The sequence below is a fragment of the Dryas octopetala genome, chromosome 8 (assembly GCF_963921425.1).
Source record: "Dryas octopetala chromosome 8, drDryOcto1.1, whole genome shotgun sequence".
Taxonomy (NCBI): Eukaryota; Viridiplantae; Streptophyta; class Magnoliopsida; order Rosales; family Rosaceae; genus Dryas; species Dryas octopetala.
Genome location: NC_141373.1, coordinates 11,008,294 through 11,033,456, shown reverse-complemented (window position 1 = coordinate 11,033,456; position 25,163 = coordinate 11,008,294). Strand labels below are relative to the sequence as shown.

Genomic DNA, 25,163 nt, shown 5'->3' with positions numbered 1-25,163 from the left:
TTCGCGAAAAATTTCAAAATTTCGGCGAAATTTTCGGCCGCCGTAATCGTCGAAATCGCGTTGGAGCCGCCGCTGGCTTCTCGGCATCGATTCGCCTTGTACAGTGGTCCAATGAATAATCGGAGGCCACCAACATGTTCAAAATGACGAGAGCTTCAAAACCCACTAGGCCCGGCATCTCAACTTCGCCGAGATAGGCAGATTGCCGCCGGAGTGGCTGTCGGCCCTGTGGCTTCGATCCGCCATGATCGGCGGTTATCTGGGACAGAGAGAGACACGAGGAGGGAGAGTAGAAGAAGACGAGCCTTTTGGTGGTACTCTCGTTGTCGTTGGCCTCCGGACGACGACGAATTTTTTGGGGAAAACGATCAGAGAGAGAGAGAGATAAGGGGAGGGAACATAGAGATACGGGAAGAAAGGAAGAAAGAAAAGAGAAAGGAAGGGAAAAAAAAGAAAAAAAAAAAAGAAAAAAGAGGAAAAAAAAAAAGTTTATTGTTAATTGAGATTTGGGGCCCTTGGGCAATTAGAAAGAAAAAAAAGAGTTTGAGATTTTGTTTAGTTGTTTTTAAACCCTAAACCCTAATATATTTATATATAAAAATAATTAAAATACTTTAAAGGGCCTAAACGGCTAAACCTTAATATCTTAGTGTGTAGATTATAAAGAATAAAGAGTATTAGAGTATATATAGTATATAGGATTTAGTGTATGAATTATAAAATATGAATATATTAATTTTATTTATTCATTACACTAATTTTATTTAACAGTATTTGTCTCCAGCGCGCATTATATTCATCACATATCACATAAAACCTACCATATAATTTAGTTTCTTCAATGTTTTTTATCAATGTAGTAGATAATATGTTAAATAAACATATGATAAAGTTTCATTCAAAATTTCCGTATTTTGATAGCAATTTTCGTTGTTTTTGTCGAATTTTTGTCGAAATTTAAAAATTTTTGAAATTTCCGTCGAAATTTCCATCGAAATTTTCATCGAAATTTCTTCGAAATCCGAAATTTTATTCCTTGCTTGAAAGACACATGATACAAAATTTTGGATAAAATCTGATGAAATTGGCTTACATGGACTTGTTTTTACAAGTTTGATAACTTAATTAACCGAATTCTTATAATTTTAAAGGGTAATTTGACACTAGGGTGATAGTGAGGGACAAAATGTGTATCAAAATGGGAAATAGATAATAAAAGGAAGCAAAAGGCTCCCGAAATGGCACGTTACATCAAATTCCAGTTGAACTGGTCTTATACTCTTATCTAACATTTTCATTTCTTTATCTTAAAAATGGGCTTGCACATTCTCAGGTCGTCACCCCTTTCTTCCTCCAAGACCATAATCTTCAATCCCACAACCACACCCACTCTCACAAAGCTCCTCCGCCCTCCAAACCCTGTGCCCACTTCTCGCTTCAAAGCCCATTTCAGCACTTCTCCACCAAAACCCATCACCAGCGTCATACCCTCTATTGGGTTTGGTGGGTCTCTGCAACAGAGCAAGCGTAGCTTTCGTGGTGGAGTTGTTGTAGCCATGGCTGCTGCACCTGGGTCGGTTCAGAAATCGGAGCAGGAGTGGCGGGCCGTCCTCTCGCCTGAGCAGTTTCGAATTCTGAGGCAAAAAGGCACAGAGTAAGAGTTTTTGTGGTTGTTTAGTTGCTTAGTAATTTGATTGACACTTCTAACTTCTACTCTTTATTGGATTGATGTATAGATTATGAGAAAGAGCTAGCAAGTTTCAAGCATGTTATAATTTGTTATGTTTCAGTTTTTTTACTTGGTACTTATTTTAAAGATTCATGTTTTGTATGGAAACTAATTATATTGGAACAATTGGATGTTGTATGTTACATTAAGAGTGAGATAAAGGATATGCTATTGAGAATTGAGTCTCTGAGATTGAGGATTTTTGGGTCTTGTTTCATGTAAGCTTCGTAGTCTAATACTGTAAATGGGTTAAGACATAAGAGAGAGATGAAAAGGAAGTTCATTTTCAAGGTTTTACTAAGAATGGAAGAACAGAAGACCATAGCAATTGATGCGTTCCTGCTATTTAGAATTGATTATGTGGATGTGCTTTAATGAATCTCTTTCATTATTGAACAGACGGGATTGGCATACCGATTAGAGACTGAGCTAGTATTGATGCTTGTTCTTCTTCCCTTTATCCATGATTTCTACATATTACTAGCTTGGGTAGTGGAATGTAAAATGAACACCGCCCCACCATGGCTAGTATAGCTGTCTTTCTGCTAGATGAGTGAATTTCTAGTCCTAAATAAATGGGGTGAATACAAATCATTAGGTGGTGATGATTGTAACTTTTATCGTATAAAGTGGTCTGATTATATATGTTTCCATGTTGACTGCCATGACTACCACTTGTTCAAGGGGAGGAAAGTGAGATTGGTGTAGGTTGTAAAACATCAACTTTAGAGAAAGAAGATAGGAGTAGTAGCTTGTACGAAACACAAAAAAAAAAAAAATTATATATTCAAATTGGGCAAACTTACATTGATTGTCCAAAAAGAGATCAAATCTGTGCTCATAAGGTGTGACTGTAAGATTGTCATCCTACTACAGACACTTCTTGTATAGACTAAAAAGTAAAAACAAGACATTAAGCATGACACAAGTGGAGTTGAAATAGGGGCTGCTGCTTTGTTATAAATGCAAAATAGTTATTATATATGTACACTTACAGAAAGAAGGCAATTATCAGTTTGTGAGCAAATGAGCATGTGGTAAAACAGGAAGTGAATGTAATCTCTGAGTTGTAGAAAGCGTCCGGAAATTATTCTCAATGTTGATTTTAATTATCATTTTTGATTTCCAGAAACTGTTATTCATTCCAATTACTGAAACTGTTATCAGAGAAAAAGAACCTCTCTTCCCCAAATTTATAAAATAAAATGTAAAACAGGAAAACATGTTCTTATTTGGGATGTATTATAGGCTTCGGTTGAATGGCTATTACAAAATCTTCAGAACTAAAATGGATAACCAGATAACTACTGTATAGTTGATGGCTCCATGCATTGGCAATATAGGTTAATTAATCATTATAATTTGTTAGAGAGGTGCAATGTAACATGCTTAGTTCTTTATGATCGTATCTAATTAATATTCAAGAACAAATCTGACTTGTGTTCTTGACATTATTTGGATGCTGTAAAGGTATCCTGGCACGGGAGAATATGACAAGTTCTTTGAAGAGGGAGTCTATAGCTGTGGAGGATGTGGGACTCCTCTCTACAAATCCACAACCAAATTCAATTCTGGTTGTGGTTGGCCAGCCTTCTATGAGGGTCTTCCTGGGGCCATAAATTCTACTGTGAGTGAGCTTACCTTCTTTTGGTAACAATGTTTTATTTTGTTCTCTTAATCTATTCTCTTCCAGCTATCAGTTCTATTATAATGAATTGCATCTGCAATCAGCCTGACCCAGATGGAACGAGGGTCGAAATTACATGCGCATCTTGTGGTGGACATCTTGGTCATGTATTCAAAGGCGAAGGCTTTCCAACACCTACAAATGAACGCCATTGTGTGAATAGTATCTCACTCAAGTTTGTTCCTGCCAATTCTGATCCTTCTCAGTGATGCCCTATGCATGTTACGTTTTAATATCGTAAATTCTGTTAATAAATTGGTGGTCATGGTAAAGATTAATGCTACAACCTTTGTGTCAAATGCTGTGATTGTTCTTTTTGTATGATTTAATATAACTTTCTTGCACATAATTTAGCCAAATGGGCCCTTCTTTTGATCCCATTCCTCCATCCATCAGAGGATGTTGTATGACTTATTATAACTTTCTTGCTGGCCATCTTGCTGACCATATTTCTAATAAAGACGAGACTCTGTAAATAAGTCTCGTCTCTATTACAGAAGTGGTAAGCAAGGTGATCAATATATATGGTCTATAGTGATTTATTCTTAATTTAAAGGAAAAAAAAGTGGTTTCGTTTGAGTTCCTGTACTGAGTGCCTTGTATGATGCAATGCACCATATTTAGTAAAGATTTCTGCTTACGATGTCCTTCTCACAATAATCTTTTCATGTGTTGGTAGGCGACCAGTTATTCTAATTGGGTGTTATATACACACATTGTATGCAAAAATTCTTCATGTATAGGTAGATACAGTTTTTTAGTTTCACTCGTTAGAAGTTAAGAGGTCCCTTTAGAAAGACAAGTTTGAAACTGAGATTGATAATTTTGGTACGACACGATAAGATAATTCGAGCCAGCACAAAATTAGCTCATAAAATGACAGCATGGCGAGCTTGGTTATTTCCCAGAATGCTATTCCTGATGACAGATTGCTCATATCTCTCCTTTGTAATGTGAATAATGTAATGGCATAGCCTTATCATACATGGTTTTCAAGTAATTTTTTTACAGGACGAGAAAATTAGAACAACATTTGATGCCAATGAAGTATGAACGATGATATTAATCCAATGACATTGCATGGGAGATGAAGATGAGGTAAAACCAAATGGCAAATATAAGATTGGAGTTGGACCACGTAATCCCTTAATGCAAGGTCTTAATTTTATGGAAATTTAACTAATAGAACCATCAAATCATATTTGTAATACATTCTTATTTTTGTTTGATTCCCAATCCCCATCAACATGACACTTTCATCCAACACTTCAAATACCTCATAACCTGTTCGACAACTATTTGATCCCAAAATATTAAGCTATTTTCTGAAAATAGTCCATCAATGTATATGGACATGTAGCCCCAACTTACTTATGAAAATGAGATATACATAATTAAGGGATAGAACAAAGTTTTGATATCATATTAGACAATTACTTGACTCTAAACTCTTAAATTAAGTAATTTTTTTTTGTCAAAACTAACTAAATCAACAATAATATATATCAAGCTAATAAAACCACTTTCCTAAAAACACTTTGTGCAAATCCATGCTATTTTTTCTGAAAACACCAGTTTTTGTTCATTCCTAGTTACCCAAACTCATTCACGTGCATTGGACCTTAACCCATTTTTTGTCATGGATTTGTCATAAGCCAAACCGATCATATTCTTTGACCAAAAAAAAAAAAAAACCGCTCATATTCACGGCCACAACATAAAATGCACAATAATATGGGGTCTGTGCATGAAAAACCCCTGCAATTTTTTTGTTTTCAAACTCCAACTTAATATGATATAAATTTTTTTGAAGAGATTTTAAAAAATAATTTTGAAAGCACAGAATTACAAGGTGGAGTGCAATAACAGTTTTTTCTTTTTCCTACTAAAAATTATTGTACTAGATAATTACAATCCACAAGGTCTATGTGGGCTATCGCCACGTAGATATTACGTTAGCTTCCGAGTTAAAAATCAAATCATCCTTTGTCATTTAGCAGAGACGTTGAAGGCCATTTCGTTGCCCCACGTCTGCTTCTCCTCCACAAACACAGTCTCGTACACAAGCTTATTGAATTCGATTTCTCTATCTCTATTTCTATGCATAGTTTCAAACCCACAGGCGTCAAACGTGTGCACTTGTCCTCCTCATCTTTTGGCTTTCTTTCTTTTTTGGGTCAGGCTCTTTTGGGCCAATAAGTTCCTTAGAACGCTGAAAAAAGGTAAGGAGATTCAGAATCAGAAGAAGGGTCAACTCCTCAAACTGTGTGTTAATTCTGGGTTTTGCAAGTAAAGCAAAGAATGCTCTGTAACTTCTTCAATGTGGGTATTCTTGTGTCATCAGCCTCAGCACTATGTTGGAGTCAGTGACTTGTTTTAAAAGCTCTAAGGTACCTCCAACATCCATTGAATAATTCAAAGTTTTCAACTTTAACCCATTGCTTCGTCTTTTGCTTCACTTACTGTTTCTGTTCTCTTTTGCTTTCTTGCGTTACCACACTAACTCATCTGATTTTGTGGTTAATGCATTGAAAGAAAAAAAAAGAAAAGCATAAAAGCAGAAAATGATATCTTCACGTCAATGTAATGCAATAAGTTTATTGATGGTGTGTGTATTAATTGATAGTTTGATACAATTCCATGTTCAAGGGGAGTACATTGTTTGACTTTCATTCATCTATTTGGAGCAAAATACTCATTTGGACTGCCCAAGAAGATTTGTAAACGTTGCATAACATTATTCAATTTATCCTATAAATGAGACGTTGTCTACCACATAAATTCATGATGAACTTCCGAATTTTTGCTTCCTTTTGGTTGCCATCAGTGGGGCACAATTTAAACCAATTTGGAAAATTTAATGAATTAGTTAAAACTTTAAGTTATAATTAATTTGTCAAATTATTCGAACTATGTCATTTATTTGGTAAACTTTTTGCCAATTTTTCAAAATTTGTTTGTCAAACTTTCCAGTCCCGAACAGGAATAAGAGTATTGAATTGGCCAAAGTTTCAAATTGTTTAAAATTGAAGTGCAAACCCAATGGTTTTTTCAGTATTCTTTTATCTACATTTTGGCGTTGGAGTAAACTAGTAATTCAAAATTGTTCAATGTTCACATCCTTATTAGAACACTAAAGGGTGGTAATTCTAGTTTGCATCGTTTGTTCTCTTCCTTGCAGGGATACAACATTCTCAAGAAAAATAGCCCATTTATGGCCCGCTCTCTAGCCATCTCACAGCTTTGTGGGCATTCTTTTATTCCATATTCCAGTAGTCAGCAAGTGCGTTCATTATCATATGCTAATAATTTCAAGTTAAGCCATAGCCCTTTTGTTTCAAGGAATTTCTTTCAAGGCTGTCCATTGTTAACTTCCTCTTTATGTGGCTGGAGAGGATTTCATTTCTCAAACCACAGACCAGGCCGTTCACCAAGATTGCGCATATATGCAGCACTTGATGTTGCTAATGGTGTTGAAGTCATTAATGATTTAGGATTTGATACGTTGACATTCTTAGCTGTGACTGTCATTGTTGTTCCTGCATTCAAGATCATCAAAGCTAGCCCTGTAAGATTATTGTGGTACTTCGCCTTTTGTTTCTGTGAGTCTTTGTATATGTTATGTACTATTATACATATGTGTCCACCAATGTGGGTTTTTATATACAAACTTGTGACTCCATGCTTGCATGAGGTAGCTTCTTAGATGACATATAGCATATGTTATGGTTTTCAGATACTGGGTTTCTTCTTTGCGGGGATTGTACTCAATCAGTTTGGCTTGATTCGAAATCTGACAGATGTGAAAGTGTTGTCTGAATGGGGGATTCTTTTCTTGGTAAGCTTAACCATCTATCTTTTCTTGGAACTGTTAATAATTCTGTGGCCTTCTCTTCTTATGCTGTACCTGTTCCATTTTTATGAACACTGCAAATTCTTCAGCTTGGTTTGTGATAGTCCTTGGGATGAACTGAATTTTCCTTTCCCTTTTACAAGAGAGAGCATTTTTCTTTTCTTTTGGCCACCCTTGTGTACTTCCTATCTACAAGGGTGGCCCTTTTCCCTGTAATGATTTCCTTTTCTTGTAAAAGAAGGAAGGAAATGAATCTCTTGTCGTCTTAAGTTTTGGATGCTCAAGCATAAGTACATCCATCTTAAATTAGTTTTCTATTGGTTAATTATTGGATGCAATTAACCTTGATACTAAAAGTAATAAAGATGAGAAGTATTTAGGTTTCATTGGCTAGACTTAGCTAATATGGACAGGGAATTATCTGGGCAGGTTTTTGGAAGAAGTGTTCCTCTTATTTGCATAATATTTTCTTGGATGCTTGTCTCTTTTCTTTTTTCTTTCTTTTTATTTTTTTATGAAATTTGTGCTTCTCCTAAAGATTAAAGAATATGATTTTTTTTTTCTTTCAGAAGCTTATGGTCTTCTCATGATGATATGTTCTATGGTGCATACCTCTTCAATTGTTTTTATATAATTCTGACTGTTACGTTTTCTCTTTCAGCTATTTGAGATGGGCTTAGAGCTTTCATTTTCACGTCTAAAGGCTCTTGCAAAATTTGCCTTTGGCATGGGATTAACTCAGGTAATTTGTTGACAAAAAGCAATATTTGATGTTTCTAGCAGATGAGTAGTTGTGTAAATTAGATGCTTCATCTGTTTTTTAGCTGGAACATAATTATGGAACTCCAACTGGAGTAGTTCGGCTATGAGTTATTAAAATCATAAGATATGTTGGAAAAATGTGCTTGTAGAAGTTATTTTCAGGGTCTAAGGTTATGCTTGTATTCTGGAAAGGAACGAGGCAGAAATCAAATGAATATTCAAAAGGAATGGAATAAGGCAGGAATTGAATTTCTGTTCTGATGCAGGAGCATCTCCTAGGGTTCCAAGACTTATTATTATTATTATTTTTTAGTAGCTTTTTAATTTTATTACCTAGCTGGATTTAGAGTCTAGTTTCCTTATTTCATTAGGTCTTTAAGGTAATTTTACTTTATGTTTTCCTAGTTAGCTAAGGTTTATTGTTTTCCTGGTCAATTGAGGAAATTGTTTTCCTATATAAGCTTAAGGCTTAGGTTGTAATAGACAGTTTTTGCCATAATATTATTCAGAGATTTCTGATGTGAGAGTTTCTTTTGGGTTGTTAAACCCTAGAACTCATTTATCTACGTTCCAACTTTGATTCTATAGCTTTATTCTCTCTCTTTTCTACTGTTATTGCTGGATTTTCCTTTCTACTGTGGTTTTTGCCCTATTACTGGAGCAAGACAGCAGCCTTTGCTCCTGTCCTGCATCATGTTTCTAATCATCTGTTTGGCTCAGGAAATGGAACGGAGAGCAGGATGAAATAGAGATTGCATTTCAATGTTTAGTTTTCTGATAAATTCGTCGAATGTAATCAAAATTTAATTAATCTTTTAAATATCTCTCTTTGCGAAAAGTTATTTCTATAAACATATTACTTTTCTACCAACATATTTCTCTCTCTCTCTCTCTCTCTCTCTCTCTCTCTCTATGCGAGTGCATGTGTGCGTGGTAAAGTAATAAAATAAATGAAGGACTAGGTAGGTGTTAATGGGAAAGGCACAAACTCTACACTGTAGTCCTATTGCTTCGTTGGGTTCCCACTTGGTTCACTGGACAAGACCTTGTAAACCTTCTCTTTGGTTTAAATTAATAAAAAAACATACTTTACTTCTCATGCTTAGGGAATAGAAAGGCCATTCCAGATCCTAAGAGGTGGAATGGTTTTTTTTTTTTTTTTTCTTTCTGAAATGAGGTGGGAGCTCCCACTCCGATGGATTGGTCAGTCTGCTTCTTTGTAGTCAACCAAACTGCAGAATCATTCCCTTGGAAATTTCATTCTTTCCGCAACCCTACCGCCTACCAACATATTTCTCAAATTACATATAATTTAATTTGGTCATATTGTTAGTTGTATGTTGATGGTTGAAACAGTCACTGGAAGACACCTTGTACCTGCATTTGGAAGATTAATTAGGGTTTCATAAAAATATAATTCAAGTAAGTTCTGGTTGGATAGGAACAGGGAAATTTGCATGTCTTAAGGACCAAAAGCTCTTGCCATACCTTTGTTGCTGGAGAATTCCATGAAAGATAATCTTAGTCAGTTCAGAAATTACTATGGAACATTGAAATATTTTTTCTTAATGGAAGTGTATTTAGTTGTTTATTGCGGATTAATAATTAATACACCGTGACATAGCAACATAATTTTCAAGTCCTATTATTGCTCTTTGTTTGCATGCTATATTTTAGCTTGTGCTTACGTTTTGTGAATGCTACACAAATTGCGTGGAATAAAAACAAATGATCATTCTACAACTTCTGCTTGGATTTTTGACCCTTTTTTTATAACTCTTTTCCCTCTTGAAGGTTGTATTATCTACTCTTGCTTTCACAGCGTTTGAACTTCCTCCTAATGGGGCTATTGGAACAAGAATTTTGACGTTCCTCTTTAACTCAAGGCCTGATTTGGTGAGGAACTCTTGTTTTATAGAACAATTTTACATTTTCTGAATGTGATTTCATTTCTATTTACTGTAATATTACCATTCTTCTGTTTTTGTTATTTATTGGAATTTTTTGACTTAGTTAATTTATTGGAACCCACTTTATCATAGTTTGCAGGCTTGCATCCAATTTGGATGTAGTGTTGACAGTTTTTTTCTATTATTTTCTTCCTGAATGGTATACTAAAATGGTAAAAGCAAAGAAAATGTAGCGCCTATTGTGTAGTGGTATTCAGTATTCTGACTTTGACTGAATTTCAAAGTTCTAACTGGCGACAAAATCTTGAATGTAATTTTTGCCTCTAATAATTTGATTGCAGACGGTAAAAATTTTAAAACTTGATTGTGCAACATCTAGCCCAAGTTTTCTTTGTAACTTTCAATATGATATCATAGCCACTGTAGAATTGGCAAGCTAACTACTTAGGCGCTAATCATGTGGTTGATTAGAGAGTACAAATCTAACAAGCAAATTAGATGGAGGTTCCATTGAAAGCATATGAAGAGAAGCTTGGGAATATTTCTTCAGGAATGCTTTTACTAGAGCGAAATTGCCAAATCCACTAGAAGAAAAGGACAACCTAATAATTCAAAGTTTTCAATAGATGAAACTTTAGTTTTTATTTCTGGATTAGTTTGCGTCTCTTGTTTAAGCGTGGACAGGAGAACTGTAAGCTGTATGAGTGACTTCAAAGAAGCATATTAATTTCAGTTTTCTGATACTGAAGTTCCAAAATTAAACATCAAATTTATGTTTGTACAACACATACCACAGCTCTTTCTTTTAAGCAGAGCATTTCATAAAACTTTTAGTTATAGTGGTGACCCAGTTTGAAGATTTATTATCTTTAGGCAAATGCTTGTCCTCGTTCATATATGATATATTTGCTTGATTAAGTTAATAAATTTTTCTTGATGTTTAAAATAATTAGTGGTCTTGTGTTTCCAACTGCAGTCGTGATACAGAAAGTCTTTGGTACCATTTTTAATTTGTTTGGTATACTTTCTTTGTTAACAGGTCAACATCAGAAGCATTGATGAAGCTGTAGTGATTGGTGCCGCTCTCTCTCTGTCTTCTTCAGCTTTTGTACTGCAGGTATATAAATATGAAAATGCCTATAATGATTTTTCAAGTCAACAAGTCTATTTCCATTAGCTGCTATTGTCACTACAGATATAGTGGTGCAACAACATGGATAGCAATATTCAAGCTAAAGTGATGATTAACCTTTTTTTTTTTTTGTCTTTTGTTAAGCTAAGATGATAATGTTGTATTTGTGTTTCATATTTTTAGCAATGTTTTTGTCGAGTGTTTTGTTGTGCTGCAATAATTCGAAGGTCTAGTAAGACCCTTTGATGATAGTTTACTTCTTACCAGGGGTAACACGAAACCAATGTAGTTGCAGATTCGTATGATAACATTTTAGTTGTTGCGCAAATGTTACCAGTATTTGAGCTGTAATGGCTTCAATCCTAAAGTCCTTTTCATAGGTTTAAGGATTTGAACCCAGATCTGGCTGTCAGTCAAGCTCTGATACTATGCTGGTAAACCAAGTTGCTCAAAATATCGATCCCTCATCCGTATTGGATCTGTATCAAATGTAGTACTTGTGTGTTTTCTAATACATATCCTCTCTGTAACAAACATATCCAAATTTTTAAAGTGAAGCTGAACTTATTGACCTACAAAGCAGTAGTTTTGATTAATTGTCAAATACACCTCAACTTTTAGGCTGTAACTTCCTTTAAGAATATAATTGTAGAAATTGTTGTCCAATATAAGTACACCATACAAGCATAGAAAGTTTAACAATTTAGTAAAAATCAACAAAAAATATGCATGTGTATTAATGGATTCCTAGCATATCATATCTTTACTTTCATCTAAAATTGGCATATTGGTATATTTTTATTTATTGTTCATGTATCTATATCCATATCTGTAATTTCTAGATAGGAACAGAAGTGTTCCACTGGTCAAATGAAAAATAGGGTAACTTGTAAGTTCATATATTCAGTGACAACTGTTAGACCCCCTTTTTACAGTTTCCAAATTCAATTCCAAAAACAGGGACAAGCATTTTGAAATCGATTCTCACTTCATCTGGTAATGGATGCCTGTAAGGAAATTCCTTTCCATGGAGTTATCCATACTAGGTCACTAGAGAAGTATGGTCATAGGTTTCTTATTTATTTTAATTAAATTGGCTTATAAATGCATTTGAAAAGAAGCCTTCATTTTCTTTTTGCTACTGTAAGTTGGGCAAAGGATTGGCACATAAGGGGTGGACCTTTTTCTCATCTTCACCTTTTCTTTCAACCTTGATTTTAGAATTATTTTTGACAAAAAGCTTGAGCTTGTGTATTTTAATTGTGATTTGTTTCTAGAAAAAGTTGGCATGCTATTTTATCTTTTATATGAAGAAAGTGGCAAAGTAATGCCATAGTTGTGATCTTGTCAGTACACATGATTTGGGCTGTTAATTTTTGTTAGGCTACAGCTCTGATGTTCTCCCTCTCTCTGTCCCTGTCTCTCTGTCTCTCTGTCCCTGTCTCTCTGTCTCTCTGTCTCTCTGTCTCTCTGTCTCTCTGTCTCTCTCTCTGTCTCTCTCTCTAAAGGTTTTTATGGTTTCCAATACTTAGTACTGAAGAGACAGATGAAATAGTGTACAGGGTCTTGATTTTACCATGAACAAGCACTTTTTTCATTTTCTCTTTTGGAGTAGTGGCTGTTAAATCACCTTCTTCCTAGCGTTAAATTACTCTCTGTTTAGAGTCAACTCTCCAGCTGTATTTTATTTATGTAATTACCTTTCATTGTGTAATTTGTTTAAGTATTTAGCTGTAGGATTTTCTTTCCTAAACTGTACAGACTTTAGTAAACTCTTGTATCTATTTATACTTCCTCTCAAAGAGAAGAATGTACACAGAAATTCTCAAACTTACACTGGCTATGAATATTATTAACCATGATGCCTAGAAAAAATCTTCTATCAAAACTTCTTTTTGGTCCCTTGATTGGGCTTAATCAATGAAAGTCAGAAGATCTTATGGTGTGAAATTCAACGAATAAGATGACTTTGAGAGCATCCAGTATTTCATGTTGTCATCAAATAGTTGTTTAAAGTCTTGCCTTTATGAGTTCTTAAATGGACAGCAATGCAGAATGTCAGGCAGTATTTCACAAAGATTTTTCTTTTGTTTCCATTTTCTCATTACACAGATCTTCTAATTGTATTTTCCCATTAAAATCCATGGAACAAATCAAATTGATAAGAATGAAACTAGTTCTGTATTTTGTTACTCATATCAATTTGTTTTCTGTTAATTTATATGTAATCTATTTAATGATATTTGATATAGCTATTTGATGATATTTGATATAGCTTTGTAGAGCTTACACACCATAATATATAGCTACTTGCAGAGAAAGGTGAACTCCCTACACGATTTGGCTCAGCAACTCTTGGGATACTTCTTTTACAGGTTCTATTCCAAAACCACACTCAGAGTTGTCTTCTTTTTTTTGTTTGGCTTCAACCGTCTTGATTTATTAAATTGAGTCGAATAAGCAGTGGTGTTGCATCTTCTTTTACTTCCCATTCTGGAATTTGCTAGGGTCGTCATGCAAAGTATACCACAAGAGTATGATATCAATAACTGTTTGGTCCCCCCCACTGCTTGATATTTGCAGGACATAGCTGTTGTACCTCTCTTAGTCATACTTCCAGTGCTGGAAAGCCAGGTATATGAATATTCAATTAATTTTTAAGCTTAATGTGAAAATTGTAAGTCAATTATATTTGAATAGAGAATCTTGTTAATGTCATTAGGTTCTCTCATGGTAGAAATTTTTTTTGAGGTGGATTAACTAGTCTTCCTTTCATAAAACTCAGTAATGAATTATTCATATGATTTGTCTTGCATTGAAACGTCTCTTTGTGTCTGGTGTAGGTAGATAGAAGTGCTTGACAACTTCAATCCACTAAAACCTTAATAGGAAACAAGACTTTATTAATCTAAACAGAAATTGTACAATTCTGAGGACAAGGTTTCCATCATTTTCTCCCTCTTTCAATCCATCTTGAATAATTTGGAAGGTAATAAAGTTTGTTTGTTTACTACCATTCTCAAAAGGTTAAGCTATTAGGATGTGGGTCATCATTTGCTTTATACTTTAACACTCCTCATCACATGTGGGTCTTTCACTACCTCTAGAGCCCAACATGAGGAATTCAACTTATATTGGGACTGGGAGGATGCAATTGCAGGGATTCAAACTCAGGATCCCCTGTTCTAAACCATTACAAAGTTTGTTGGTTTAATACTATTCCCAAAAGTTTGAGCTATTAGGATGTGGGCCAATATTTTTTTAATATTCCAATAGGAGGCAAAGGTACCGAGCAAGGTGTAAATACTTGTTTGAATAATTGCTCATGGGAGGGCAAATACTTGCAATAAAATTCAATGTAGAAGGCCTAACATGTAGTAATGGGCAAGGGAAGGACACAGTAATACTAAATTGTTTCATGCAATTGCAAATGGAAGGAGGAAGAGGAATTACATTGAAAAATTAGAAGTAGGAGAAGGAGTGATAGTGGAAGACAGGAAGTTGATTGAGCATGAAATTATCGGATTTTTTACAAATCTGTATAATAATTCTAAAAGGCGAACTAGTAGAATTCATGGGCTGAATTGGAGTCCAATAGAAGATCAGCAAGCAAGGTGGCTAGAAAGACCTTTTGAGGAAGAGGAGATAAGAAGAGCTATCATGGACTGCTGTCAGGACAAGTCACCAGGACCAGATGGTTTTACGATGTTAGTATTTCAAAGATGTTGGGATGTGGTGAAAGAGGAGCTGCTCAAGGTGTTTGAAGAATTCTACAGAACCGGAGTGGTTAATGCTACCACAAACGAGACATATATTTGCCTCATTCCGAAAAAGGTGGAATCATTAAGAATTGGGGATTATAGAGCAATCAGTTTGGTATCGAGTCTCTACAAGATTTTAGCAAAAGTATTGGCAGCCAGATTACGGGAGGTTTTAAGTGCAACAATATCATCTGCACAAAGTGCTTTTGTGAAGAATAGACAGATTTTGGATGCTGTTTTGGTGGCCAATGAATTAGTTGAGGAGGTGAGAACGAAGAAAATTGAAGGACTGGTATTCAAAATTGATTTTGAAAAGGCATATGATCATGTAGATTGGGATTTTTTGGACTTTATGATGGAAAAGAAGGGCTTTGGGGCAAGATGGAGAAGGTGGATAGTGGGCTGTTTGAGGTCTGCAAATTTTTCAATAATGATAAATGGAAGACCATGTGGAAAATTTGGGGCTTCTAGAGGTTTGAGACAGGGAGATCCTCTATCACCATTCCTGTTCACAATTGTGGTAGACGGGCTTAGTCGATTGATTGAAAAAGCAAGGGAGAGACAGTTGATCGATGGGTTGAAAGTGGGACGGGAAAGAGTGCAAGTGTCTCATCTCCAATTTGCTGATGATACCATCTTTTTTGTCACTGGAGATGAGCAAATGTGGCAGAATTTATTAGGTGTTCTTGACTGTTTTTGTGTAGTCTCAGGATTAAAAATTAATCGTTCAAAGTGTGCTATAGCGGGTATTAATTCAGCAGAGAGTAAAGTGCAGAGGTTAGCAGCTGATTGGGGTTGTGAGGTGGGTGCCTGGCCTATGAAGTATTTGGGCTTGCCTCTGGGGGGTAATCCGAGAGCAACAAATTTCTGGAATCCGGTAATGGAAAAGATAGAGAAAAGACTGGAAAATTGGAAGAAGGCGTTCTTATCAAGGGGAGGAAGACTGACATTGATTCAGGTTGTTTTGGGGAGTATCCCAACTTACTACTTATCACTTTTTAAAATACCAAAGGGGGTAGCTAAAAGGGTGGAGAAACTAATGAGAAACTTCCTGTGGAAAGGAGTTGGGGAAGGGAGAAAGTTTAATCTGGTTAGATGGGATATTGTTTCTCAGTCAAAGCAATCAGGGGGATTGGGTATAGGGAAACTGGAAGAAAAAAATATGGCCTTATTGGGGAAATGGCTTTGGAGATACCCTTTGGAAAGAGAATCCTTATGGCATGAAGTGATTAGAAGTAAATATGGAAACCACGAGAATGGTTGGGATTCAAAAGAGGTAAGGAAAGGGTCAAGTCGCAGCCCTTGGAGAGATATATCAAAAGGCTTTAATAAGTTTATAGTGTGCTGTAAGCTGGTTGTAGGGAACGGCGAAAGGGCTAGATTTTGGGAGGATGTTTGGGGAGGAGAGGAGGCTTTTAAAACCGGTTTTCCAAGGCTGTATAATCTGTCAGATCATCATGGTTTATCAGTGGCAGAAATGGCAGGGGGAGTTAATCTTCAGCCAAATTGGAACCTGGGCTTTCGAAGGAATTTAAATGACTTAGAAGTGGAGGAGTTGTCATCCTTGCTCTTAGTGCTTGAGAAAGTTCATTTGTCGTCCACTAGAGATTCAAGAATTTGGAAATTGGACTCAAAAGGGTTTTTCTCTTCAAAGTCTTTTTTTACCTTTCTTTGTGGGCATGGCGATGGTAGTCTTTTTCTACCGGCAGGCTTGATTTGGAAAGCAAAAGTTCCTCCAAAAGTCAGAGTTTTGGCTTGGTTAGCAGCTCTTGGAAAGATAAATACTTGTGATATTCTACAAAAAAGGAGGCCAAATGTTTGTTTATCTCCAAGCAGGTGTGTTATGTGTAAGATTCAAGGGGAGAGTGTTGATCATATTTTCCTTCAGTGTTCTGTAGCAGCAAAGCTGTGGTCAAATCTATTCAAAGATGCAGGGGTAATGTGGGTAATGCGAGAAGGGTGCTATTCTTTGTTGAGTGAAAAGTTCTTTGGTTTTGGTGGGATCAAGAAGGCCAAGGTGTTTTGGAATTGCAGAATGCTGGCCATTTTTTGGGTTATTTGGATGGAGAGGAATCGAAGAATTTTTGAGGATTATAGAGGAGCAGATGTTGAAGAATTGTGGGATAGAGTAGTGTTTTGGTCATCCCTTTGGGCATCTGTTACTAGTGACTTCAGGGGTGTATATTTATTCGATATAATTTTAGATTGGAGGGCAGCACTTAGATAAATGGATTCTGCTTTATGAGGCCTAATTCTATGTTTTTTCGTTTTTTGATCTTTTCTCTCAATAATGGACATCTTATCCATTGTGTGTATTGTTTTGAGTTATGATCAATAAAGAGTTTCTTTCTTTTCAAAAAAAAAAAAAACATGTACCTCTTGGTGTATTATGTATAAGAGTGGAGTGGAGGACATTGATAGCTTATTTCTCCATTGCCCTGTTGCACTTAGGTAGTGGCATAACCTCTTTGAGGAGGAAAAATTGAGTTGGGTGATTCTGGACTCTTGTTTATCATTATTAGTTGAAAATCATTTTCCCTTTGAAGAAAAGGCAAAGGTTATACGGAAATGTGGTGTGATGATGGGTTTTGCAGTGATTTGGTTAGAAAGGAATGCTATAATTTTCAAAGGAAAGTTAGAGGAGGAGTTGACATCCTTATGCTGACTTTATGGGTATTATTTTTTATTTAAAATATTATCACTCATTCGGGTTGGGCAGTTGCTCTTTGTTGACCTCAAGAAGCTTGTTTTAGGTAGATGGACGCAGGGTTTACTTTTTGCATTAGAGATCCTATTATGCAGCTTGTCTAGATGGTGGACCTCTTGTCCGCGGCTGGACACTAATTTAGACTTTTTATTAATAAAGTCCTTGTTTCGTATTAAAAGCAAAAAGAATTGTTCATATGGTTGTGATTTGTGAGTGGTTGTCTCCAAAAGATGAATAGATCATTATTCATCTTATTAAGTAATCTGTGCAATGTCTTTTGTAGAGAATGGAGTCTGGAATAGAGAAATTCCAAAGCTTTGAAAGTTCAATTTAAAACTTAAACTGATTTAGCCATTTTTCTTTACATCTGGTCGGAAATGTAATGTCAGTGAAGGAAACTTAATGCTGGAAAATGTCACTCCATTAATAAAAGGAGAAGAAATTGCAATGTGAAAAGAGTTCACTCCCTTTCAAAAGACGACTGTTGTTTTATCTCCTCTCTCTCTCTCTCTCTCTCTCTCTCTCTCTCTCTCTCTTTTTAATTTTCAAGTTTGTCTGCTTTCAGATACAAGTGACTCATTGAGCATTCCTTTATTTTTATTTCCCTGCAGGACCTAGCAGAGGGAAGTATATGGCCAACGCTTCTGAAGGAAAGTTTAAAAGCCTTAGGTGGACTGGGTCTTCTTTCTCTTGGAGGAAAATTCCTTCTTAGGCGAGTTTTTGAGGTGTGCATCATAAACAGTTGGGCTTAAGCTCATTAATACTTGTTTTTTTGTGGGCACTAAAATTAAGTTTGTAAAATCAGTTTGTTGCAGAAGCAAGGAGCTCTGAGGCTTTTGTTGCGCTTTGCTTACTGACAGTTGCAGGGACTTCACTTCTCACCCAGAAGTTGGGTTTCAGTGATACGGTTTGATAGCTCTTCTAAAATATGGGAATAGTCAAGATTAATACTTTACAGTTCAATGGAGTAATTGAGCTTGATTCCATAATGCAGCTAGGAGCATTTTTGGCTGGAGCACTCTTAGCGGAAACAAATTTTCGGACACAGATTGAAGCTGATATAAGGCCCTTCAGAGGCTTACTTCTTGGGTTATTTTTTGTAACAACGGGGACATCCATTGACATGCAGGTACTGAACTTTTCCAAGCATCATTGGATGCTTCTGTTTCCAAGTTTGTTTTCTAAACTCTCTAATGAAAAACGATTTTTGAAAACTTGGCTGGCTGCCTGTTTCCACCCAATTTTCTCTTTTCATGATCTTAATGACAGAATACTGTTTGTGAACAAGGGAACCAAATAGTCCTTATGGTTTCATGTGTCTGCATTTTATTCGTGTTATAATATTTATAAGATTCAGATTTTAATGGAGCATTTCTTAATGAGTAACATGGTGAGAAGTTCCTTCTGAACTTGCTGAAATGATTGAGGTTCTGGAGCGTTTGATTTTCTTAATGATCTGATAAGTGGTTCCATTGTCTTGAAAAAGAAAATGAAATGTATGATGTTTATTTCTTTTGACCCATATGACATGAATATATGTATCTTCGCCTCAGGTTCTCATACACAATTTATAGATGCGCCAATAATAGAAAAAACAGAATAATTACTAAAAAAATCCAGCTCTGATTTTCTTTTGTACTAGTCATCTTTTCTTTTACATGCAGCTTCTTTTCCGAGAGTGGCCGAATGTGCTTTCGCTCTTGGCAGGTTTGATTGTCATCAAGACGCTGATCATAACAGCAATAGGCCCTCGTGTTGGACTCACTTTACAAGAAAGTGTAAGAATAGGATTGCTTCTCTCTCAAGGAGGCGAGTTTGGGTTTGTAGTTTTTTCTCTTGCAAACAGGTGAGTCATAACTCATAACACATAACTCATTAGTTACATGTTGTAAATAGAAAATACTCTATGACTATGCATTTCAGTCTTGTTCATTGTTTTAAAAATGTCCTTCCTTGTTGACTTGAAAACAGGCTTGGTGTGCTACCACTTGAACTTAACAAGTTGCTCATAATTGTTGTTGTCTTGTCAATGGCATTAACCCCATTGCTTAACGAAGCTGGAAGAAGAGCTGCTGAGTTTGTTGATGACAATTTTGATGCAGGGGATGTAAGTTCCTACCTTCCTACATCATGCATTGAGATTTATATACTAAATGGCTGGAGGCAACCATAGCTGGCCATTAATGCATCTGGATTGAGGTTTCATGCATCAAATCTTTTAAAATACAACTCAGAGGCCATAAACATAATCATTATAAGTTTTATCAGAAACTGAACTGTTGATACACTTGCAGGCTTTCATAACTGTACTTCGATTCACTTTTGGTTATTTATGTTTTCTGAAATTAATACAACCTTCCAGTTCTTCTGAATTAGTTATGGAGTTAATATATTCCCATATCTTTAGCTTCAGTTTGGTGCCTGAATTTAAAACAAATTTTTACAGAAAGCTGCTGAGATGGTAAACTTTGATTCTAGAGAACCTGTTGTTATTCTTGGATTTGGACAAATGGGCCAGGTAAAAGTATATTATATTAAGCTGCAAGATTTAAATTTTGACTGAGCTATTGTTCTCTGGTCCTATTGTAATTACTTCTCTCTCTCTCTCTCTCTCTCTCTCTCTCTCTCTCTCTCTCTCTCTCTCTCTCATGCCCAGGTCCTTGCCAATTTCTTGTCCACTCCATTGGCTTCTGGAATAGATGGTGATGCTCTGGGGTGGCCATACGTAGCTTTTGATCTTGATCCTTCTGTGGTGAAGGTCAATCAAATATTTCTTTGTGTGGCATTGATCTTGATATCATTCAGTGTTGTATTTATCAGTGTTCAGGATCTAAAACGACACACACACACACACACACACACACAAATATTGCATTTCAAGCTACATTTGTGCATTGTGAGATGCTTCTTCTCATCTAGATATCATATGTCGTTTGAGGACTCTCTCTCTGCAGAAGGGGGATAGTGTCTGATTTATCTTCTCTGAGTTGTAATTATTAGGTATTTTTTTCTTTGAGATAAGGATTTTGTGATTTAAGTTTACAAACAATTGAACTTCTTAAGATTTGTTATTATTATCATAATTTTTATTTTTTCAAGTAAAGCTTGCTAAAATGTTTTTGATCCCACACAAACACTTCTCACATTGGACATACACATTATATATATTAGACCCATATACAGTTACACATGCTATGTGTGTGTGGAAGAACTGTATCTACAAAAAATTTAGAAAATCAAAATAAATGAAACTACAGTGCCAACACCCCTATACATTGAAAGAATTATGCTGGGGAAAACTTTTTTGTCCAATCTTCTTTTGAAGTAGTTAACCGGTCTCTGCATGTTGCAATATTACTCATATAAATGCCTTGCATCAAGAGTGTGGGAATCAGTTAAGAAAATTTTTTATGTTAAATTCTTGATAAGCAGATAGAAATTTGCTACTGGGAAAATTCTGATTTTCATTTTTTTTTCTTTAAATTAAATTAAAGTTTTTTATGTTTGGCACTTGGAGGGAAGATAATACATGCTATATCTAGTTTGGTATCTGCATTAAATCTGTTATGGAAAATATGCATAATTATTGCAGGTTTTTTATATGGTAAAGAAAAATTTAAACTTGGTGATGATATAAAATTATTTTCACCATTGCATTTGCAGGCGTCTAGTAAACTTGGTTTTCCAATTCTTTATGGGGATGGATCACGTCCAGCAGTTTTGCAATCTGCTGGTATCTCTTGCCCTAAAGCTGTCATGGTTATGTACACTGCAAGGGAGAGATCAACTGATGCTGTTCAAAGGCTTCGACTTGCTTTCCCTGGAGTAATGCTCTCTCTCTCTCCCTCTGTCCATGTTTGTTCATTATAAACACATAGGATACATCATACAGAAAAGTCATTGCATCTTATGAATTATGAAAAAACAACAAAAGACTGAAATTTTATAGGAGCCATAGCGAAGGGGAAAGAAACTTTGTTCTCTGGAGCTTGTGAACAGTTTCAGCTTTTGTCATTTGACAGGGACACTCTTGTATATATCAAAGATGTTATTCTATATCTAGGATCCATGTCATTCAATATGGGGCTAAAAGGCCATTTTTCAGGTTGCTTTTGGCTGCATGGAATTATCATTGAATTGAGTTCCTGTCTTTTTGGAATTTGAATTCAATGAATGACATCGGTTTTGAAATCCCATTTCTAGATGAAGTGGAAATTTTAATAGATCAGTTCTTGTTCTTCTCGCCCACTCTCTCTCTCTCTCTTCTAAATTCTTAGTCTATTAGTTGTTAAAATCTTTCCATCTACAATTTCCACTGACTTTGATACATGGACTCCAAGAGCCTCTCTCTCTCTCTCTCTCTCTCTCTCTCTCTCTCTCTCTCTCTCTCTCTCTCTCTCTCTCTCTCTCTCTCTCTCTCTCTCTCTCTCTCTCTCTCTCTCTCTCTCTCTCTCTATCCCTCTCTCATGTGATGCATACACCATTCTTCCAGATCCACATAACTATGTTACTGGCATTATGTTCTGATGTATGAATGCATATCAAATGGTAGAATTATCAACTTGATCAAGCCATTCAAATTTGATTTGAAATGAAAATTCACATTATACTAAGGATTAAGGAATACTGGAAGCCTGCATCCCTTTAATAGGTCCGCAATTCAATATTTTTTCTAGCAGTCTCTCAGACTTGGGAAGTTGCCTGTATTGTTCAAGGACTCTGCAACTTCTAGTTGTTTTCCCCAGAAACCACCTGTGCTTTATGTATTAGGTTGACAGGACAATATTTTTCCTATCATTTGTTTAATATTAGGAAAACTACTAGTCTTCTTGAAGAACTCCTGTGCACTGGCTGTTTAATCATGGTACTAAGAGTATGGTTTCTAGAAGAATGTCAAGCTCACATGAAGTCCCTGAAAAACAATCTTATATCCAAAACCTAAACTATGCCATGTCTGGTGGCATGGGTTTTTTATTTTATTTTATTTTTTTTATCTTTTTGTTTGGGGGGGAAAATCAAACTTTCTTGTTCTGAATCTTGGATTGGCCACCCCTTAGAAGGTATGGTTAGAAGACCATCAATTCCTAATGAAATGGATGTAGTAATGGCGTGTTGGAACCCCAAAGTCTTTACTTGGTCCAAGATAAGTGATGTATATGTGATGAGAGAAAAGAATCGCACATCGGGAAATTAAGGCCTTGCGTAGTGGTTTATAAGGTGCTGGGCCTCTCCACCCATTTCCAGTTGGTTTTGGGTTGGATACTCCAATTTCCTATCAATATATTTGTTTTCCTCTCCATGCGCAGGATGAGGCTGCATGTGAGGGAAGGTTTTAGCTCGATATACATTGTTGGTCCATTCCCTAACAGTTTAGGATGTTGGGGCCCAGTAACAATATTGACATCCAATTCAATTTGAGAATCCTAGTCCTTTCTGCCATAAATTGTACTAGCTCAAGTGCTATGAAGGATAGATTCTTGCCAATTGATATCTGACAGTTTTGTTTATTTTGGTTCTTAAATCACTTCCCATTCTCTTACTCTTTGGTTTGATTGTTAATGTCATGGTGAAATTTCTACATTAGCAGATCCCTATTTATGCCAGAGCTCTGGACCTCAAGCACCTTTTAGATCTGAAGAAAGCAGGTGCAACAGATGCTATTCTGGAAAGTGCAGAGGTATAAAATTAATTGATTGTTTTATTTGAATTATTGAATATATAACATGAAAGTTTTTTTTTGTTTTTTTTTTTTTAATAATGACTTGATACCTAACTAGATACTTTACCTCATGCGCAGACAAGTTTGCAGCTGGGCTCCAAGCTTTTGAAAGGGTTTGGTGTTATGTCAGATGATGTGAACTTTCTTCGTCAGCTTATGCGTGATTCCATGGTGCTGCAAGCTCAAGAAGTAGTCAGAAAAACTGATGACCGAGAATTTAATAGGATGGAGCCACTGCAGGTACTTGCAATTATATAATAAGTTAATAACCTGCACTGAAATTACTAGGTGTAGTTTTATCATTCATATTGGTCTTCTGGATTCGGACTTGATGTACATCATCATGTCATACCTTAAACGGGCCAACCATGTGCCTAGACATGGACCCATTTTTCTTTGTTGTTTTTAGGGTTTTAAACTTATCTTAGATTATTTATTCTTTCTTGTTGAAAAGTTTTTAAGAGTAAGAAAACAATGCTAATTGGGTCTTTTTAGTTTGGGCCTATTTCAAGCTTGTGCTTGTGCCATGCCTGATGGGTCAGAAACTTTAGCTAGGTCCAGCCCGTATACTTGTGTTGTGCTCAAGTCGGCCTAGCCCATTTTGTGCCCATTTCAACTGTCAGCCCGTGTCATGCTCGTACCAACCCAGTCCATTTTATACCTCTATACCAAAGGGATCCTACACATCATGAGAAAGTTATATTAAGTTTCATTGAGGCCCAGCTTTATCAAGATATCATTCATCAAGTATTCACAATATTTTATTGTAAGTGATTTTTCTTTTAAGAGTTAGATCTCTAAACTGATGTGAACTGTCCATTTGGTTCTGCTAACATGCACTCGTTACCCCCTAGTTCTCATTGTACTTTCTTGTATAATCGTTATTTTGGATTGCCCATGGTGGAGGACAGTTTGAAGATGTAAATTTCTTGCAATGGACTTCAACTTGAGCTGCACGAATTATCTTGTTATCTTTAGAATTGATTCGATGTATATACGCTATTATTTTGCATGCAGTAGGATGAAATGTATAACTAATGGATTGGCTTTACAAGGTGAGAGTTGCTGACTTAATTGATGATCCCATGCCCATTTCATCAACTTCATCGGAAGACAAATCATGGGAGGTAAACCATGACAGTGAGCTGCAACAGTCTGATTGTACCGAAGGAGAAGAAGTATTACATGGTGACCAAGATACAGAGAATGGTTTTCCAATTAAATCGCGAGATGCTGAGAGGGAAAAAAGTATAGCAGATCCATCAATTCCTCTTGTAACAACTAAGGATGACCTGTAATGTAGGCGGAAAACATTGTGTATATTGCTTGACACTAACAATGTGCACAGGAACTCGGTGAGAGCGTGGCTAAAATTTGATTCAGGGAAAAGTAGCAAGGGTAGCGAATTTTTTATTTTTGATCAAACCACAGGCTTGTATATTTTTTCAATTTGCTGACACTAACAATATAAGAATATTGAGCAAATTACATTTTAGTATCTTAATTATACCTCGTGTTCCAACTTAGTACTTCAACTTATAAGAATATTTTAGTTCGTTTTTTTCTTGGGTTCCCTTCTCACTCTTAAAATCTACTTTGTTTTATTTTATTTTCTTTATCTGAGTCTTAAATTCTACTTGTATGTTGTATCTTCAGTTTCATATCTTGTTCTTTGATGGGGGTGTTGTGCAAACAAATATATCAAGCAATGCCGAAGAAACAAATCTTGAATATGCGGAGAGATTTCATTATCACTTTAATTTTACGGTTTGATAGTAATTACAGTTTCCAGAGTAGAGAATGGCTCTAAAGATTGTTGTAAACTACGCGAATTTACCTTTTATGGGAGGCACTGCCTTCTAAATTCAGTACAGAAGTGCATGGCCACATGATCAGAGTTTGT

General features: G+C 35.8%; 2 protein-coding genes across 5 annotated transcripts; both read left to right on the top strand.

Moving 5' to 3' along the window:
• Positions 1–1,252: 1,252 nt before the first annotated feature.
• On the top strand, positions 1,253–3,796 carry LOC147277169 (peptide methionine sulfoxide reductase B5-like). The gene is made up of 3 exons (XM_086253165.1): positions 1,253–1,654; positions 3,200–3,356; positions 3,461–3,796. Exons 1-3 carry the CDS (start codon positions 1,314–1,316, stop codon positions 3,623–3,625), a joined length of 663 nt encoding a protein of 220 aa, XP_086109291.1. The 5' UTR covers positions 1,253–1,313; the 3' UTR covers positions 3,626–3,796.
• A 1,672-nt stretch (positions 3,797–5,468) lies between these two features.
• Positions 5,469–24,822, top strand: KEA3 (K+ efflux antiporter 3). 4 transcript variants are annotated; one of them, XM_086252956.1, is made up of 19 exons: positions 5,473–5,806; positions 6,598–6,984; positions 7,153–7,254; positions 7,931–8,011; positions 9,826–9,927; positions 10,981–11,058; positions 13,380–13,448; positions 13,657–13,707; positions 18,153–18,266; positions 18,347–18,448; positions 18,536–18,670; positions 19,206–19,387; positions 19,513–19,648; positions 19,988–20,059; positions 20,198–20,299; positions 21,205–21,366; positions 23,126–23,218; positions 23,339–23,500; positions 24,278–24,413. In XM_086252956.1, the coding sequence occupies exons 1-19, from the start codon at positions 5,771–5,773 to the stop codon at positions 24,278–24,280; spliced, it is 2,169 nt and encodes a 722-aa protein (XP_086109082.1). In that variant the 5' UTR covers positions 5,473–5,770; the 3' UTR covers positions 24,281–24,413. The 4 variants fall into 4 exon arrangements, with proteins under 4 accessions (XP_086109083.1, XP_086109082.1, XP_086109080.1 ...); XM_086252954.1 differs by having other exon boundaries at positions 5,478–5,806; positions 24,316–24,822; XM_086252955.1 differs by having other exon boundaries at positions 5,480–5,806; positions 23,129–23,218; positions 24,316–24,822.
• The last annotated feature ends 341 nt before the right edge of the window (positions 24,823–25,163 follow it).

What these genes read in the sequence shown, in the direction of transcription:
- KEA3 (XM_086252954.1), top strand. Translation starts at nt 5,771, where the DNA reads ATGTTGGAGTCAGTGACTTGTTTTAAAAGCTCTAAG. An exon ending in AGATCATCAAAGCTAGCCCT is followed by an intron (nt 6,985 to 7,152) that starts GTAAGATTATTG and finishes TATGGTTTTCAG; the next exon opens with ATACTGGGTTTCTTCTTTGC. An exon ending in GGACATCCATTGACATGCAG is followed by an intron (nt 18,671 to 19,205) that starts GTACTGAACTTT and finishes TTTTACATGCAG; the next exon opens with CTTCTTTTCCGAGAGTGGCC.
- LOC147277169 (XM_086253165.1), top strand. Translation starts at nt 1,314, where the DNA reads ATGGGCTTGCACATTCTCAGGTCGTCACCCCTTTCTTCCTCCAAGACC. An exon ending in CTGAGGCAAAAAGGCACAGA is followed by an intron (nt 1,655 to 3,199) that starts GTAAGAGTTTTT and finishes GATGCTGTAAAG; the next exon opens with GTATCCTGGCACGGGAGAAT. An exon ending in CTGGGGCCATAAATTCTACT is followed by an intron (nt 3,357 to 3,460) that starts GTGAGTGAGCTT and finishes ATCTGCAATCAG; the next exon opens with CCTGACCCAGATGGAACGAG.